The sequence below is a fragment of the Anomalospiza imberbis genome, chromosome 2 (genome assembly GCF_031753505.1).
Source record: "Anomalospiza imberbis isolate Cuckoo-Finch-1a 21T00152 chromosome 2, ASM3175350v1, whole genome shotgun sequence".
In the NCBI taxonomy this organism is placed as follows: Eukaryota; Metazoa; Chordata; class Aves; order Passeriformes; family Viduidae; genus Anomalospiza; species Anomalospiza imberbis.
Genome location: NC_089682.1, coordinates 31,814,959 through 31,830,336, shown reverse-complemented (window position 1 = coordinate 31,830,336; position 15,378 = coordinate 31,814,959). Strand labels below are relative to the sequence as shown.

The window sequence follows — 15,378 nt, the reverse complement described above, 5'->3', positions numbered from 1 at the left end:
GTATATATAATCCTGGATTATATATACATTATAGATATTATAGATATGTATATGTATATTATAGATATACAGGGACCTCGGCAGTCCCTGTATATCTACTCACAGCACAATTTATTTTCAAGCTCAGCCACTTGCAATATTTATTTTTTTAATATCAGCTCCAGAGCTTGTTCTTGACAGCTCTGCCATTTAGCAAGCATTAAACCTGATGGGTTTAATGAGACAGAACAGGGTTTTCCTCACAGCCCTGTCCAAGAGCTGACAGCCACAAGTCTTTTAGGCAGTATTTATTTCATACCTTTCCTTCACAGGAAAAAAAAAAACAAAAAAAAAAAAACAAAAAAAAAAAAAACAAAACAAAACCCAAAAACCATAAAAACAAGAAAAAAAATTAACAGCCTTTTGGAATCAAACATATGGGATCCGTCACTAAATGTGGCCAATTTGGGAACAGAATATCTCATAAGCTTCAGGCAATGCTGACACACCGCAATAAGTTTTAAGGTGACTAGACAAAAGTAAGCAGGAGAAGACAGACTCCAGGCTGCCCCACACTTGTACTTCACTTCCAGCTTGAAGATTCCAGCAAACCCCTTCTAAAAAGGAGGAATTGGGTCAGGGATCCAGTTTGCAGCTCTCCATGTTAAAAGGAGATCTGAAGTCCCTGCAACCCCTTCCCTCCAAAGGCTGCTTTGTGTTCCCTGACTGTGGTTTATAAACCAGGGAAACATGACCGTGCCTCAAGCCTGAGGGGTTGGAGCAGTAAGAAGCACCAAGGATGCTCCTTCCCCCCAGATTTACAGTCAACCCAGATATAACAATCAGCAGATCAAGTCTGGGAGAAACCAGACGGCTTTGCTACCTCAGGCATTGGAATTGCATAGCCTCAGGAACTCCTGTTCCCACTTCCTTCAGCTCTGGCTTTTTGGGATTAGGTTGCTCTGACAAAGCCCAGGCAGAAGCACCAGAGGCTGATAAACCCCATTAGCTGCTCACACAGCTGAGCAGCAGCAACTGCTGGCTGGAAAAATTGGGAACAATTTGGGAGCTCCATGGTCAGGTTGACCTTGGGCAAAGCAGCAGGGAACAGCAACCCCTGCTCTCCCTCTTGTCCAAACCCATCTCCTCCAACAGCTCCAGCCAGGCTGATTTTCCTCAGATTAAGCCCAGCTCAGCCAGCCCAAAGCTTGGAGCGTGACTTTAAGGGAGACAGGACACAGGGAATGGCTCCCCACTGCCAGAGGGCAGGGATGGATGGGATTTTGGGAATGAATTGTTCCCTGGGAGGGTGGGCAGGCCCTGGCACAGGGTGCCCAGAGCAGCTGTGGCTGCCCCTGGATCCCTGGAAGTGTCCAAGACCAACCAATTCTCCACCACTTCACCCTTTGGCAGCTTCAATCCAATGTTTTCCCAGCCCTACAGAGGTCAGAGCCCTAAGGGAGCACCAAGGTGATGCAGGAAATCTGTGCTCCCTGCACTGGTGTTCAGTGGCTGCACAAAAACACCAGGATTTCTTTCTCTGAGCAAAGAGCAGCCTGTAGAGATGCAAGAATCCCTAAATTTAACTCACAGCATCTATAAGTTTGGAAAACACCTCTAAGATCTTCAAGTCCAACCAGTAACCTGACTCTGCCGGGTCCAGATGTGTCCCCAGGTGCCACATCTCCACCTCTTTTTGGAGATGGAACACCTCCATCCAGCCTGTTAATCCATGCTGAGAGCAGCCACCACCTCATTACCCCCACAAAGAGCACACAGCCAGCAGGCAGCTGCCTTTCAGACCCACAAACCTTGATCCCAAAATTTAAATTAAAAAAAAAAAAAAAAAAAAGGCACATTGGAGGGGGACTTACAGAGCAGCAGCACTAGCACTCCCAGCACAATTCCTGCTTGGATGTTCTGTGCTAAGGGAGCCAGGGCAGCCTCATCCCTGAAGCCCTGCTGATATTCAGGTTTAATAGTGCTGATAAGCCTGAGCTGGAACAGCTCTTACGCACTGCAGGTTTTATCTGTGGCACAGCACACTTGTTACAGACCCTCTCTTATCAGCACTGCAAATATCAGCCCAGATAAGGGGAGGCACAAAATGCCTGGGAAGGTGCAGAAACTGGAGCAGACACATTGAGGTTTTTGACTCCTTTGGCCTCATCTGCCCCTGTTCCTGCTACAGCTCCACATCCAGCCCCAAAACTGCTCCAGGAGAGGAGCAGAGCAGGTTTCAAACCAGTCCTTCAGAGCTGTCCCTCCAGGGAACCCACAGATGAGCTGCAAAGTTCAGGGAAATAAGGAAAAAGCCATTATTTCCCCTGAGCTGGGAGAGAAGAAGCCAAGAGAGCAAAGCGATTTCCTCACGGGTCCAATACAGCTCAACATCACCAATTACCCCAGAAATTTGGATCTAAGGACTCTCATGACAGAAGGGGTTCAACAGAGTGAGCTGACCCTTTCAGAAACACCGAGGACTTAAAAATTTAAGCTTATTGTGCTGTTAGAAGTGGATCTGTACCTGCTCATTACAGGGCAGCTCTGAAAGTCTGGGCACTGGGTTAGAGCTTCCCAACAAGCCCCCAGGCTTCCCTCCCGAGCCACATTCCCACTGTAACACTGGGCTGTTCACCACATCAAGCAGGTCAGCCCCAGCAGGGCTTTCCAGCCCAGCAGGAGCTCCCAGGTCCAATCCAACCTCGCCATGAACAAGCCAGCCTTCCTCCTCACACCTCTCACCAGCAGGGACCACCCAAAGGAGCCATCCCCCTGTCCCAGGTGACACTGGACAGGGTACCAGCATCACTAAGGCAGAGATTCCCTTCACAGAACCACTGCAGAATGATTCTCTGCAGCTCCTGAGGCTCAGCAAAGCACAGGACAAGGTTTGGAGCTGGAACCTGCCGAGGTACACAGGCAGGGAAGGACAATTCCCTCCCACACCGCTCCTGCCCGTGCTTTCAGGGCCAGCAGCTGCATCCCTCTAATCCCACATGCAGCTTTATTTCTCTTGGCATGGCAGAGCTGTCCCAGGAGCCCTGGCAGGGTTTGCGTAGCCTAGTGACCTTGTGAGGCACAAAGGGCTGTCCCTGCCAGCATCAGGCACTCCAGAGCAAACTTACTCCCACCACAGTGACATCTGAACACCTACAGCTGCCTCACACCACATTCCTTTAACTCACAGCTCCGCCAGAGCAGGAGCCTGGAGATGCAAGTCAAAAAAGCCCCAAAACAAAACACGCAGAGGAGATGGATCAGGGAGCAGCTGTGATAAGGGAAAGCATCTCCAGCCGAGCTGTCAACCTTGCACTTTAAATCAGGCTTTTAACGAGGGCTGCAAGCACTCTGCCTTTGGGTGATTAACTCACAGCTAAAGAGGAGCTGAGCTGCTTCATTCTGAGAGCAGATCCTGCCTCCAGGATCCAGGCAGGAGCAGGAAAGCAGGAGATGATCTTTCCAGCTGTCAGCCACCACCAAGTGATGCCAAAGCCCATGCAGGGAGGGGATATCACCCCAAAACCAAGAGCCTGCCACCACTCTGTATTCACAAAGTATCAAATGCAGCACAGCAAGTGGTGTGGGAGCTCCCAGTCCCCAGCTCCAGGGCACAGGGAAAAAGGAGACAGCAATATCTGTATTTTTGACAGGCATTTTGGTATCCAAGAGCTGGAAAACAGGGATTACAAATCCAGTGTCCCAAGTGCAGAGCAATCCTTGAAGATGCATGTAATTCGCACGTGAACAGGAACACATCTAAAAATAGGTGTTTGAGAAGGTCTCACCTCACCTCTTGGCTTGATGAATTCCAGGGCTCCCAAATATCCCAAATGCACAGATCTGAAGGACTGGTCAGGCACTGTTACTGTGCAGATCTCTAAGATCAACCATGGATGGAGAAATCCAAGCCCAAAATGCTTGAGAGAAACAGAGCAAATCACTCCTGGACACCCAAAACAGGACCCAGGAGCTGCCTCTTTGCTGGGTTTCAAACTGCAACAGGATTGACTGACAGTTTCAAGTCTCACTGACAAGATTCCTGACTAATTAGTAGGCAGATGGATACCAAAATTCCCACAATACCTGCAAACAATCACTGCTAATCAGCAAACTGGCTAAAAATCATCACCTACCTGACAGCCTTGAGGAATGATTTCTTTATGGCGCTGCTTCATGCAAGAAAGGAGAATTACAGAATCATCATAGAAAGGTTTGGGTTGGAAGGGGTCTTAAAAATCATCTTTTTCTATGGGCAGGGACACCTTCCACTAGCCCAGGTTGCTCAAAGTAGTTGGTAAGAGAGAGACACCCTGGATTTGAACACTTCCCACCTTCTCCAAAAGAGCCTTTACTTCCTCTGAGAAAGGTCAAGGGGTTGGATGACTCTTTCCTACACCAACAGCTGGGACATGCAGGAAATAGGAAATATTTTAATCCCAAGGAAAGTATTAATTACCACTTGGCAAAAAAAAAAAAAAAAAAAAGCCAATCCAGACAACAAAATCCACCCAAATATCACAGAGTACCCCCAGCACGGTGGTAAATCCCTGTAAACAAACCTAAGCCCTCTCTATCCATCCCAGGGGCTGGGTTTAAGCTGTAACCTGGGAAGCCCCCAGCCCTATCCTGCCCCTTGGGGAAGCACTGGGGATCTAGATCCCAGTTTTACCCCCATTCCCCAAGGTTGTACTCAGACTAGTCTGAGTCAGCACAGACTGCACAGGGGGCTGAGATGGGGTCACACACAGGGACATCCCCCTCAAGGGGCAGGTCCCTCCCTTCTGGCAAGGTCCAGGGCAATTTCACAGGACAGCAAGCCAGACTTGAGCCTCAAATCCTCTCCAAGCTCTTAAGTGCCCTGTTCAGGATTAGCCCTGCTTCCCAAGAATCTTGTGGAACACCCTGAGCATCCCCTGTCAAGTCAGGCGCCAATTCCCAACTGTTTCAAGTCAGAAAATTTAATGCATCTTGTTTTGCTGCAATTCTGCAGAACGCTGACTTGATTTTCAACTTGATTTATGATTAGGTGACTGTCAGCTCAAGAGATTCATCAATACCAGCTAAGTGGCCCAAATATAATCTTCTAGAGTGGCTCAGGAGAACACGTGGATGTTGAAGGGTACAACCAGTCCATTACATCTTTTTAAAGGCTACACCCAAAAATACCTATTAGAGGAAACTCTGGGTTTCACCTTGGACTATTTCAGTCACATACAAACTGCTTTCCCTGGGCAAACGTGAGCCTGAAACTCAGCACAGCTAAAAACAGCCAAGGACCAGAATATTTCTGCCCTGTGCATTTCACCTCGGGCTGGGGGAGGGACAAGTTTCATTTCACCTCAGCGAGGAGGAAAGGGAAGCAAAACACAGGGGCCAGACATTTATGAAAAGGTTTTACAAGTTGCAGCAGCATTTTAAGAGAAACAGCAGGATTTAAAATAAATAAATAAAGGCAAGCTGACATCTAAGGGAGAAAGTGGGAGAGAAAAAGCTGCTTTGGCACAGCACCACGTGGCAAAACTCTGAAAGCGAAACAGATTCTTCTGAGCATTCCAAGCCAAGAAGAGAATAAACTTACAGTCCATCACCTCCAGGATCCTGGACCCCAAGCTCCTCATGGAAAGCATGGCTCCAACACAAACAGAGAGGTGCAGAGGGGGCAGGAGGGTTCAGGTCTGTCATGACTAAGGAATTACACTAAAACCAGTCCAGGCTCTTTCCAAGGCAGAGATTAACGACCAGCAGGGCTCTGCACAGGTGGGGACAGAGCTGGTGCCCAGACTTGTGCAGCACCCCAGGAAAGGTGCAATTTCCCCCTCTCCTATCCCCAGTTCACCCTTCATCCAGCAGGGGAAAAAAGAAATTAAACCAGATTAAGAGTTACACACATAAAAAATAGTCACAAAAATAAACATTTTTCATCTTCATTTTTCATCATTAGGACCAATCCTGCCCAAGGACCAGGAGAACAAAAAAGAGAGAGCTCAATCCCAACCTAAAACGGATTCTAAATGTGGAAACAAAATGTATGGAGGCACAGGCACAAAAAACTTCCCAAGTGTCACCCTTCAGGGGAACACTCTGTACCTTGAAACCACTCCTTGCCAGAAATCTTCTACAAATATTTAATTACATATAAAAAATAAAACATTTTTTTGTTGTTTGTCAGGCTATTGAGCAATGACAGACTACTGCACCAAATATTCAGGCAGTTGTCCTGCCAGTATCTGTGGGTACTTCTGGAGGAAGTGGGGAGAACACAGTGGTTTGCTAAAGAGGAAAAAGCAGCAAAGCCAAACACCAACGTGCAGCTATTTTTTTTTTTTAAAGTTAAGACATGCATTAAAGTAGCTGTATCTAATCACTGTTTATAGAGGGACTGGCAGGCAAAAGCAACTACCATAAAGTCTTTTAAATCCCTTTTCCCAGCATTATGCTCAGAATGTTCCTGCAAAGGGCTGCTAGGCACCTAGAGCAGAGCTAGAGGGGGAATATTTGGTGTGGGAAGAAGGGAAGGGTAGGAGGTGCCTGGCTCCTAAACCCACCCCGGTGCAGAACCCCTCTGGAGGAGGTAGCAACTCCGTGTGCTCCTCAGCATGGATAAGGAATGGGCTCCTTGGTGTGACACTGCCCTCTCCTGAGCACAGGGGACTGCTCAGCCTCACACCCAGCCCAGAACAAGGATTCTGGGGAGCCCTGAGCAAACATCCTCCATTAAGTAGAGAAAGTGAGACACCACTCACCCCACAGCATCTCCAGCAGAGCCCACAGCCCCCCTCCACCAGCAGCACCGTCTGGGGTTCAGGACAAGATGAAATACCCCTATTTGAGCTGGTTGGAGCCTAATTAGCAGCAGCTGCAGCCTAAAGAAACAAAGTGGCTGCCAGGTGGATCCCATCTCTTCATCCCAGGGCTTGGAACTGGAGGAGCTTTAAGGTCTCTTCCAACCCAAACCACCCCACACATATCAGCGTGAAGGCACAAAGCATCGCAGGGATGGGAGCACAACCTCTGCAGGTGCATCACCTCAAGGAAAAGGACTTTAAAACCAGCACTGCAGACTCCAAGGGAAGCACGTTCCTACCTCACTGTGTTTGTAGGAAAGCTGCTCTCAGGAGGAGCCCTAAGTGCCCCTCCACGTCCAGCCCCACCTTCCCACACAAGCCCAGAGCTGCACCAGGCGTATTTCAAAGGTACAACCATTGCCTTTTATCTTCACCCTCCAGACGACTCACAGAGAGAGTCAAAGGACAATATTCCCCCCAGGTGTGTCTGGTTAAAGGGCACCCAGACCTAACTTCCACCACCTGTGAGCATCAAAGTGCCTCTAACACAAATCAGGGTGAAGGAGCCACCTGCTCCCTGCATCTTTAACCTCCACCTACAACAGCACTTGCACCTGTGAGCTACTCCAACCCACACGTTAAAACCATTTTAAAACCCACAAAAAACACCCCTAAATATACCGATTTTGGCATGGTGATTTTAAGGCAGTTACTTGAGATCAAATACACCTGGCTTCACAGTTAATGGGTAAAAGTACTACAAAGGGTTGTCCCTTCACAGCTGGTTCTGTGTCTTGTTATAACCCTCCTGGTTTATAAAGCAGTTTATTGCCTTGCTAAAAACCAAACCCTTTATCATTAATTCTGAGCCAGCAGTTTCTGAATCTACAACCTGACACCAAATCAATCGATCCGACCAAGACTCATTTTCCTTCCAAGACAAACACCAGCTGTGCTTTGCCAGATTCATCACAGGGAAAAGTGTAACAAGCAGAACATGCTCATTTAATAAAAAAGTACAGCTTGACAGAGACACCCACTCTAAAATTAAGTCTGCCCTCAAAGCAGAGCTTGCCTCTGAAGAAGCACCACCTAAACCACAGAGAAATATTCTGCAGCTCCACATTGCTGGGATATCAGCGTGAAGATGTTTCAAAGCTTGGCAGAGGAGGACATGTTAAAATAACAGGCTTTAAGGAGTCAGGATGCATCACTGCTCAGGTGGATAAAGGCTGGCTAATGAATTAATGGACAATTTTCCATAGCAATCTGATGAGGAAAATGGACATGCCAGACAAAATGCGAGGCAGGAAATCCATTTACCTCAGCTTTTCCCCAGCCACACCTGCCAAGCGTAAGCTGGCAATCTCTAAGGGGGAAAGAAGGGAGAAGGCTGTTATCCTGCATGGGGCTGGGTGATCCAAACCCCAAAAAAGCTCTTTAAGAAGCAGCACCACTCTGACTTGTACTTGCTAATCAGCAGCAATCTAATTTCCTGGCAGCTGGAGCATCCTGAGGAGACTCCAGCACCCTGGATTTAACGTTCTCCGTGTATAGTGTAACTTTCTAATGGAGAAAAATCTGTATGGGCTCCTTCCCAACAGGACAAAGAGCCAGCAAGGAGAACCATAATTCATTATCTTTTCAATTTCACATGCAGCATGGCTCTGCCTGTTCCCATCATCTATCCCTAATCCCTCTCCAGCCCCAAAATAACCCTTAAACCAACAGGATTACACACAACAAGAGTGGCTGTAAGGACCCAACCCTAAAATCCCAAAGCACGGCGAGTTCAACACAGCCAGGTTTTTCCTGGCTGGAGAATCTCCATTTCCATCTCGCCAGGGGTGAAATTTCACAGCTTCCACACCAGGAATTGCTCCAGCAGCCCTTTTCCAGAGCAAGGCTCACATGCCGACTGCAACTCCTCCATAGCCAGTTTTCCGGGCGGGGAACAGACAGGACGTGGATGAGGGTTCCAATAAAACACCAACGAGACGATTTCCCCTCCTCTCTTTTCCCTGAATTACTCTTTTTGTGAATTAGTTTATTTGCCAAGCATCAAGAGAAAGTGACACCCTCTTATATCCACCTTTTTTCACCCTCTCTGCTCAGTGCTCGCTGGAAATTTGGGGTCTTTAACAGAGGCTTTGATGCCGGGGAATGTCGCCAGGAGCCATCCAGGACATCCCTGAGCATCCTCAGGGAGCCGGATGGGCACCGAGCGCTCCTCCAGCTGGACCAGCAACAATAAATAAATAAATCCCTCTTGGGATTCTGCTGCCTCAGGATTTTACAGCTCCGGACAACAGCGGTGTGAAGCCCTGGAGCGGCGGGACACAGCAGATGCCATCATTTTATACCAAAACCAAGCGCTCCCTGTTAAACAAGCAGGGAACAGCCGTGCCCAGATCCACACCCGGACACTTTGAGGGTCTCGGGGAGCAGAGGGGGCTCCCCGGGACCTCTCCCCAGGTGGGTGCCCACCCACGTCCCCCAGCACCGGGAGCAGCCGCTCACATCCCCAGTTTCGCTCGGGATGCTGCGGCCAGGTGAGCCGCCCGCGGGGAGGGGGCACATAGGGCAGGGCAAGGAAACACCCTTGGGGCATGGAAAAGAAACACCTTTCGGGGCAAAGCAGCGCGGCTTCGGACACCGGAGCACCTTCTGGGGGTGAAACCGGCCCGGCAGAGCTGTCCCACCCGCGGCAGCTCAGCATCACCCCGCAGCCCGGGGGATGCGGGAAGCCCCCAGCCCAGCGCAGCCCGCCCCTTCCCTTTACCTGCAGCCGCCGGGAAATCCGCCAGGTTCCCGAGCCCCGCGGAAGGGCAGCCCGGCCCCGGCGGCAGGGCAGTGCCAGGGCCGGCAGGGAAGGGCGCAGGGACGGCGCTGGCACGGCCGCGGCCCCGGCCCCGCAGCCCGGCTCGGCTCGGCTCGGGAGCGGGGCGGGCGCTGCGCCGGGCGGCTCCGCCCCGGGCGGCGCGGGAGGAGCGGAGGGACGAGAGGAGGAGGAGAAGAAGAAAAGGAAGCTGCGCCCAGCCGTGGAGAGTTCTTCTCTTTTGGGCTGCGAGCGAACCCCGCAAGGGTTCTGGTTTTGGGGGGGAGCACACCTGGGTTGGCACTGTGCCAGGGGGGTTTGGGAATGCTGAGCCCCTAAAGGGCAGCGAGCACCTGGGAATCACAGAATGGGTTGGGGTGGAAGGGAACTTAAGGACCGTCGCATTCCAACCCCCCTTTCCACTGTCTCAGGTTGTTCCAAGCCCCGTCCAGCCTGGCGTTGGACACTTCCAGGGATGGGGCAGGCACAGCTCGGGGTAGGAGGGATGTGTTGTGTTCCCACCTGGGTGGATAGAGGTGGATAAAAAGGGTCAGGGCTTTGCAGCCTCCTGATTTCTCCCCACCTTTCCAACTCACCCTTCATTTTTTCTACCCCCCTTTATCTCCTGCACCTGGCTCTACATTAGATCCGGAGCTCCAAAGTGTGCGGGTGGACCTGATCTCCACACTGAGGCCACGCTGCTGTAGCATTTTTGGGAAGGATGAGAGTTTTGTTGGACCTACACCATGCTCAGGACTGGTTTTCCTCACACTGCAGCAGCACAGGTTATTTGGGATGAGAAGGATGCCCAAGCCTGCCCAGCACTGTGGCCAAAACTCAGATGTGTCCTGGCTGCGAATCCTTTGCCCTTCTTAATGCAAGGTGACAAAACACTTGGCTGACAGCAATAGATTCATTTTTTTTCCTGCAAATTGGCCATTTCCCACTTTTTTGGCCCAGCCCTGAAGTAGAGACTGATCCAAGCAGAGCAAAAGGAAGGGATGTGCTGTCAAAATAACAAGCAAGCACAAGCCAAATGCCAGACTCCTCTTTACTGAGGCAGACTAAGCTGAGAGGTCGCTGGCAACTAGCTCTTTTCCTCAGAGAAGCAGAAATAATCCTGCTGCACCCAGCAGTAGGGAAAGACTGGAGGTGAAAAATCAGAATTTAGTGTCTAATCCAAGCAATGAGAAGCACAGCAGAGGAGCTGCAGGGTTGAGGTACAGGCAGCTGTCCTGGCAGCCCTTTGCAAAGTGCTTCTCCTTCCAGCACTGCTGACAGGAGACATTTCAGAATCACAAGCCTGAGAGTTGTGATTACCTTAAATCCTGATGAAAATCTCTCCTGTGGGAGCATTTTATTTGCTGCCTGGTTGTGGGTCCACGGCAGAGCTTTAGGATGTGTTTTCATGCAGGCTTGGGGGTGGATGTGCAGAAGGGGACAGGACAGATGCAGATATTCCAAGGCACGTAACAAAGTCTGGTGCCTTTGCCAAACTTTAAACATCCTTGGTTTTGTGCCTAAGGATTGCCTTTTAACTTCAGCAGAAAGAGTTCAGCCTTTTGTGAGATCAAGGGAAAAATCTTTTTTTCTGGCACCAAGAGGAAATACTCTTCAAACTCGTGAGGTTCCAGAAATCCTGCAGATGCTCCCAGCACCAGCCAGTCAGTTCTTTACAGCATCCATTTGCTGAGGAAAGTGCCTCTGAAAAGATACAGAGTTTGCACATTTTCAGAATATTTCTGTGACTTGGCCGGCTGAATCCAACACAGGATCCTGCCAGGATGCAGGGCTGGGGAAGGATTTACTCTCCAGCCACTACAAGCAGCTGTGAGGACAGCAAAGATGAGCAGAAGGACCATCTTTGCCCCCTGAAAGCAGCACTTCCGCTGCTAAGGGCCATGCAGTTTCAAAGAAAAGTCACTGAAGGAAGCTGACCTTGAATTTCCATGCAGTTTTGGACAGGGAAGGTTGGTTTCAGATTTATAAGCTCCTGTCCCGTGCTGAGAGCCTTGAATGCTCAAAGCTACTTTAAATGTCTCCCTTTGGCATGGGAGGGATTTCTGCTGTGCTCATTCCTCACATTTCCAGACAGCTTCACTTCCAAAGGACGCAGCTGTAAAGCCCTCCTGAAAACCCCTGGACCCTGGTGACACTCCCTGTGTGGGATTCCCTTTTTAAACTGCTCCTTTAGGACCTGGCTCACCTCTAAACCAGGGCTGAGTTTTGGGATTTCACACCACATCCTGAAAGCATTTTGTTACGTGCTTATGGAAGGGAAAATTCCTCCAGAAGGGACATTTCTGTTTCCTGTCAGGGAAATACGAGGCTGGCAGCTCAGAAGGGCATCAAGGCAAATCCTCAGAGGAGCCACTGCTCTGATCTTTGGTTGGGATGGATGGTGAGGGAGATGCTGCAGTTCTCTACAAGAGTGGGATCAAGAGGAATGGGTTGATTAATCCTTAAACTCAGCACCAGCCTCCTCCAACAAAAAGTGCTGTTCTATCCCCTCTGAAGGCAGAAAAACACACTTTTCCCTCCTCCCAGGCTCACTGGGGGGGAAGTCTTTGCTGGAGAAACACTTTCCTGAGCAGTCCAGATCACCCAGACGTGGCCTTGGACACTTCCAGTGATCCAGGGGCAGCCTGAGCTGCTCTGGGCACCCAGCACCCTCCCAGGGAAAAATCCCTTCCCAATATCCCATCCAGCCCTGCCCTCTGGCAGTGGGAAGCCATTCCCTGTGTCCTGTCCCTCCACCCCTTGTCCCCAGTACCTCCTCAGCTCTCCTGGAGCCCCTTTATACCCTGGAAGTTCTATGAGCTCTCCCTGGAGCCTTCTCAGAGATGTCAGAGCACGTTGCATGTTCCCTTTTCTGCATTTGCTGCTGCACTCATGGGCAAAACAAGGCAGGGTCTGGTGACAGCACAGCAGACTCCCCCATGGCTTTTTTTGGGGCAGAGTAAGGAACCCCTGCTAAGTTGCCAGTGCAGTCTGCTACACCTGGATGGTGGACACCAAGCAAGGCTGGGAGATTCCAACATCTCCATTTTGCAGCCAGAAAATAAAGGCTGAAGGAAGCCAGGCTGGATTTACTGGGGGATGCCTGGCAGGAGTGGAGCAGAACCATGTCTGTGTCTGTGGCCGTGCAGAGCAGCCCGGGAGGCAAACCCCGGCCGGGGCTGCCCCGGAGCATCCCAGCAGCCCGGGCAGGGGAAGGAAGCGTGCGGAGGGACACACCATTGTTCTGCCCCTCCAGCTCTCGGGGAATGCAGGGCAAGCAGCAGGGAGCTCGGCGCTTTCCTGTGTTTGTGCTGCCAGTATTTTCATTAAGGTCCTTTCCCCCACCTCTTTCTGCAAGGCCTTTGTGCCTCTAATAAGTGCAAGGAGGGTGTTGATTGTAAGCGTCCCCTCAGGCATAATTATTTTGCCATAATAGCATTCACAGGGAGGGCTTGCAGAGCCGTTTTCCTGTTACATCCTCTGTATTTCAACTTCTCTTTCACTTTTTTTTTGCCTCCTCAGGCTGCCCCAATAAGCCCTTGCAAAGTCTCCATCCCTGCAGCAGAAGCCATGGTGAACTGGTGAGCCCTGAAGAGATTGCTGAGGGTGAAAATAGGAATATTTGATGTTACCCAGCAACTGGAAATGAAGATATCTTTTGTCCACCAAGTCAGGAAACACTGTTTGCACAATAGCTGTGTTTGCCTGCTCTGGGGGAGTTAACCAGCAACCCCTTCCAGGAGATAAAAGGGATGTACATAAACATGAGGAAAGTCACTGGCAGGGATTATTGGAGCAGGTGAATCAGGTCCCTGTCACCCTCAGCATCTCCTGATGACTGCACTGAACTCTTGCAGTTTGGGGGAGGAACTAGGGATGGCTCAGTCATAACAGGTAAATAATTATGAAATAAACACAATAAATATAAAATTGAGAGAATCTGGAGGAGCCAGGAGCAGTTTTTGTGGTGCTGGTGACCCACTGGCAAGGTGAGGAATGTCAGTCTCCATCGATGTTTTTCAGCATGAAGAGCACCCTGTGCACTCCTGTCCCTCTGAAGCCCTAAAGGATGTTGCCCTATATTATTGTTGTGGGCAAACAACTCCTGGACTGGCCTCACAGCCCTTCAAAGGGCTGGAGAAACATGGATCTGTTCAGTGCATCCAGAGCCCTCTGGATGGAGGGGAGGTGGGCAGTGTTCTGACAAGGACAGTCACTGCCACAAAGGGTCCCCCAGCTGAGCTGGTGACAAGACTCGATCCTGTATCCCAACCTTGTGACATTTGCTGGCATTTTTTCCCATATTAAATACACAGCTGGAAGGAATGAAGCCATCCATAACCTCCAGCTCCTGCTCTCGGTACCAAGCTTAGGATAAACACAAGTCTCCTGTGGAAAAAAGAAAAACCCATAGTAAAACATCATGTTGGTGTGGTACTTCACAATATGGTTTAGGGGTATGGTGGAATTTGGTCAAAGGTTAAACCTGATGATCTTGGAGGTCTTTTCCAGCCTTAATGATTCCATGATTCCAGATACATTGGGAGAACTTCAGGGCATGTAAGTGAAGCCATCTCTGAACAAACTGGTCTTAAATTAAACTTTGTTTAACAGTATTTTCTAGTGCAGTCCACTTAAATAAACAAATGCAGCTGACACAGCTAGGATGGAAATTTATTTGTCATTATGTGGTGCAAGACTTCCCTGCCCTGTGAGAAGGAGCTTTATCAAAAAATGCTTCTGATAACATCTGACCAGAAGAGTCAGAGAGGATGAGTGTGAAGGCCAAACCTTGCCTGCATCAAAATCCCAGTGGGTTTTCCTGGAGGAGCTGCCAACACATCCACCCTGGAAGGCAAATCCCAGCGTTCTCCCTGGCTGCCCCGTGCACACAGGGCTGCTTTGTTCCCTCTGCTCCCTGCCCACCCAGCCCTCTTCTCTTCACCAACACATTAATCAGAGCCTTTTGGCTGAGGCCTTTGTTCTGTGCCTGCACAGGAAGGTCTAGGCTCGTGGTTCACATTCCTGGTGCCAGCACGGGATGATCTTTATTGACAAACCCATTACTGATCCAGCTCCCTCCAGGAGGACTTTCACCTGCTCCAGCTCTGGCCACGCTATGGATTTGCAGGTGATGTTTGGATACAAACACAGATAGGCTCACAATCAAACCCTTCAGGGATGTGCCCTGCTCCAGTTAATATTAAACACTTTTGGAGATATCTCTGCATTTCTCCAGGCCAGGAGGAACCTGCTGCACTCTCCTCATAGCTTCTTTGCAGGTACTGAAAAAATCCCTGAACAAAGCCCCTGTTATTCAGCCAGGTCAGGGGGAGCATCAGTTTTCTGATCCTTTCCATCCTAGAGTTTTCTTGGATGGAGATGTGGGGTTTGACCCCATCACAGGGGATGAAAAACCCATCCCAGTCTCAGCTCAGCCTGCCTGAGATGGAGCATGTGTGCACAAACACTGCTGAAATTAAACCCCCAGAGTTCAAAACCTCACTGTCTGACAATGTTATCTGAATCCATTTCCCTCTATTTCTAATAAAACATAGTTTTTTTAAACAGCAAATTTTCTTCCTGTTACAATATAATGTTGTTCTACATGATGCTGTTCCAGCAGTTCATATAAAATTTTTACAAATTTAATCTGTAAATTGATTTTTGATGGGTGAAGCATAGCACCTGCATTCAGCTTTCCAAGCATCAGTAACTGTGCACAAACACCCTTATCTGTTAAAACCAGAGTGGCATTTTGGGGTGCATTTGGCCCAGGAGGGATTTGTTAAA

The 15,378-nt window shown here is 49.6% G+C and overlaps 1 protein-coding gene across 3 annotated transcripts in view; it reads right to left on the bottom strand.

Annotated features, from left to right (window-relative positions):
- Positions 1-9,731, bottom strand: part of GDPD5 (glycerophosphodiester phosphodiesterase domain containing 5) — a 105,330-nt gene extending 95,599 nt beyond the window's left edge. For 2 of the 3 annotated variants that reach the window (XM_068180450.1, XM_068180451.1), the window contains exon 1: positions 7,067-7,207. In XM_068180450.1, coding sequence (XP_068036551.1) covers positions 7,067-7,185 — 119 coding nt within the window. In that variant the 5' untranslated portion in view covers positions 7,186-7,207. Of the gene's footprint in view, positions 1-7,066; positions 7,208-9,549 lie in introns of those variants that run through there. The other variant, XM_068180452.1, reaches the window with a different exon arrangement.
- Between the last annotated feature and the right edge of the window lie 5,647 nt (positions 9,732-15,378).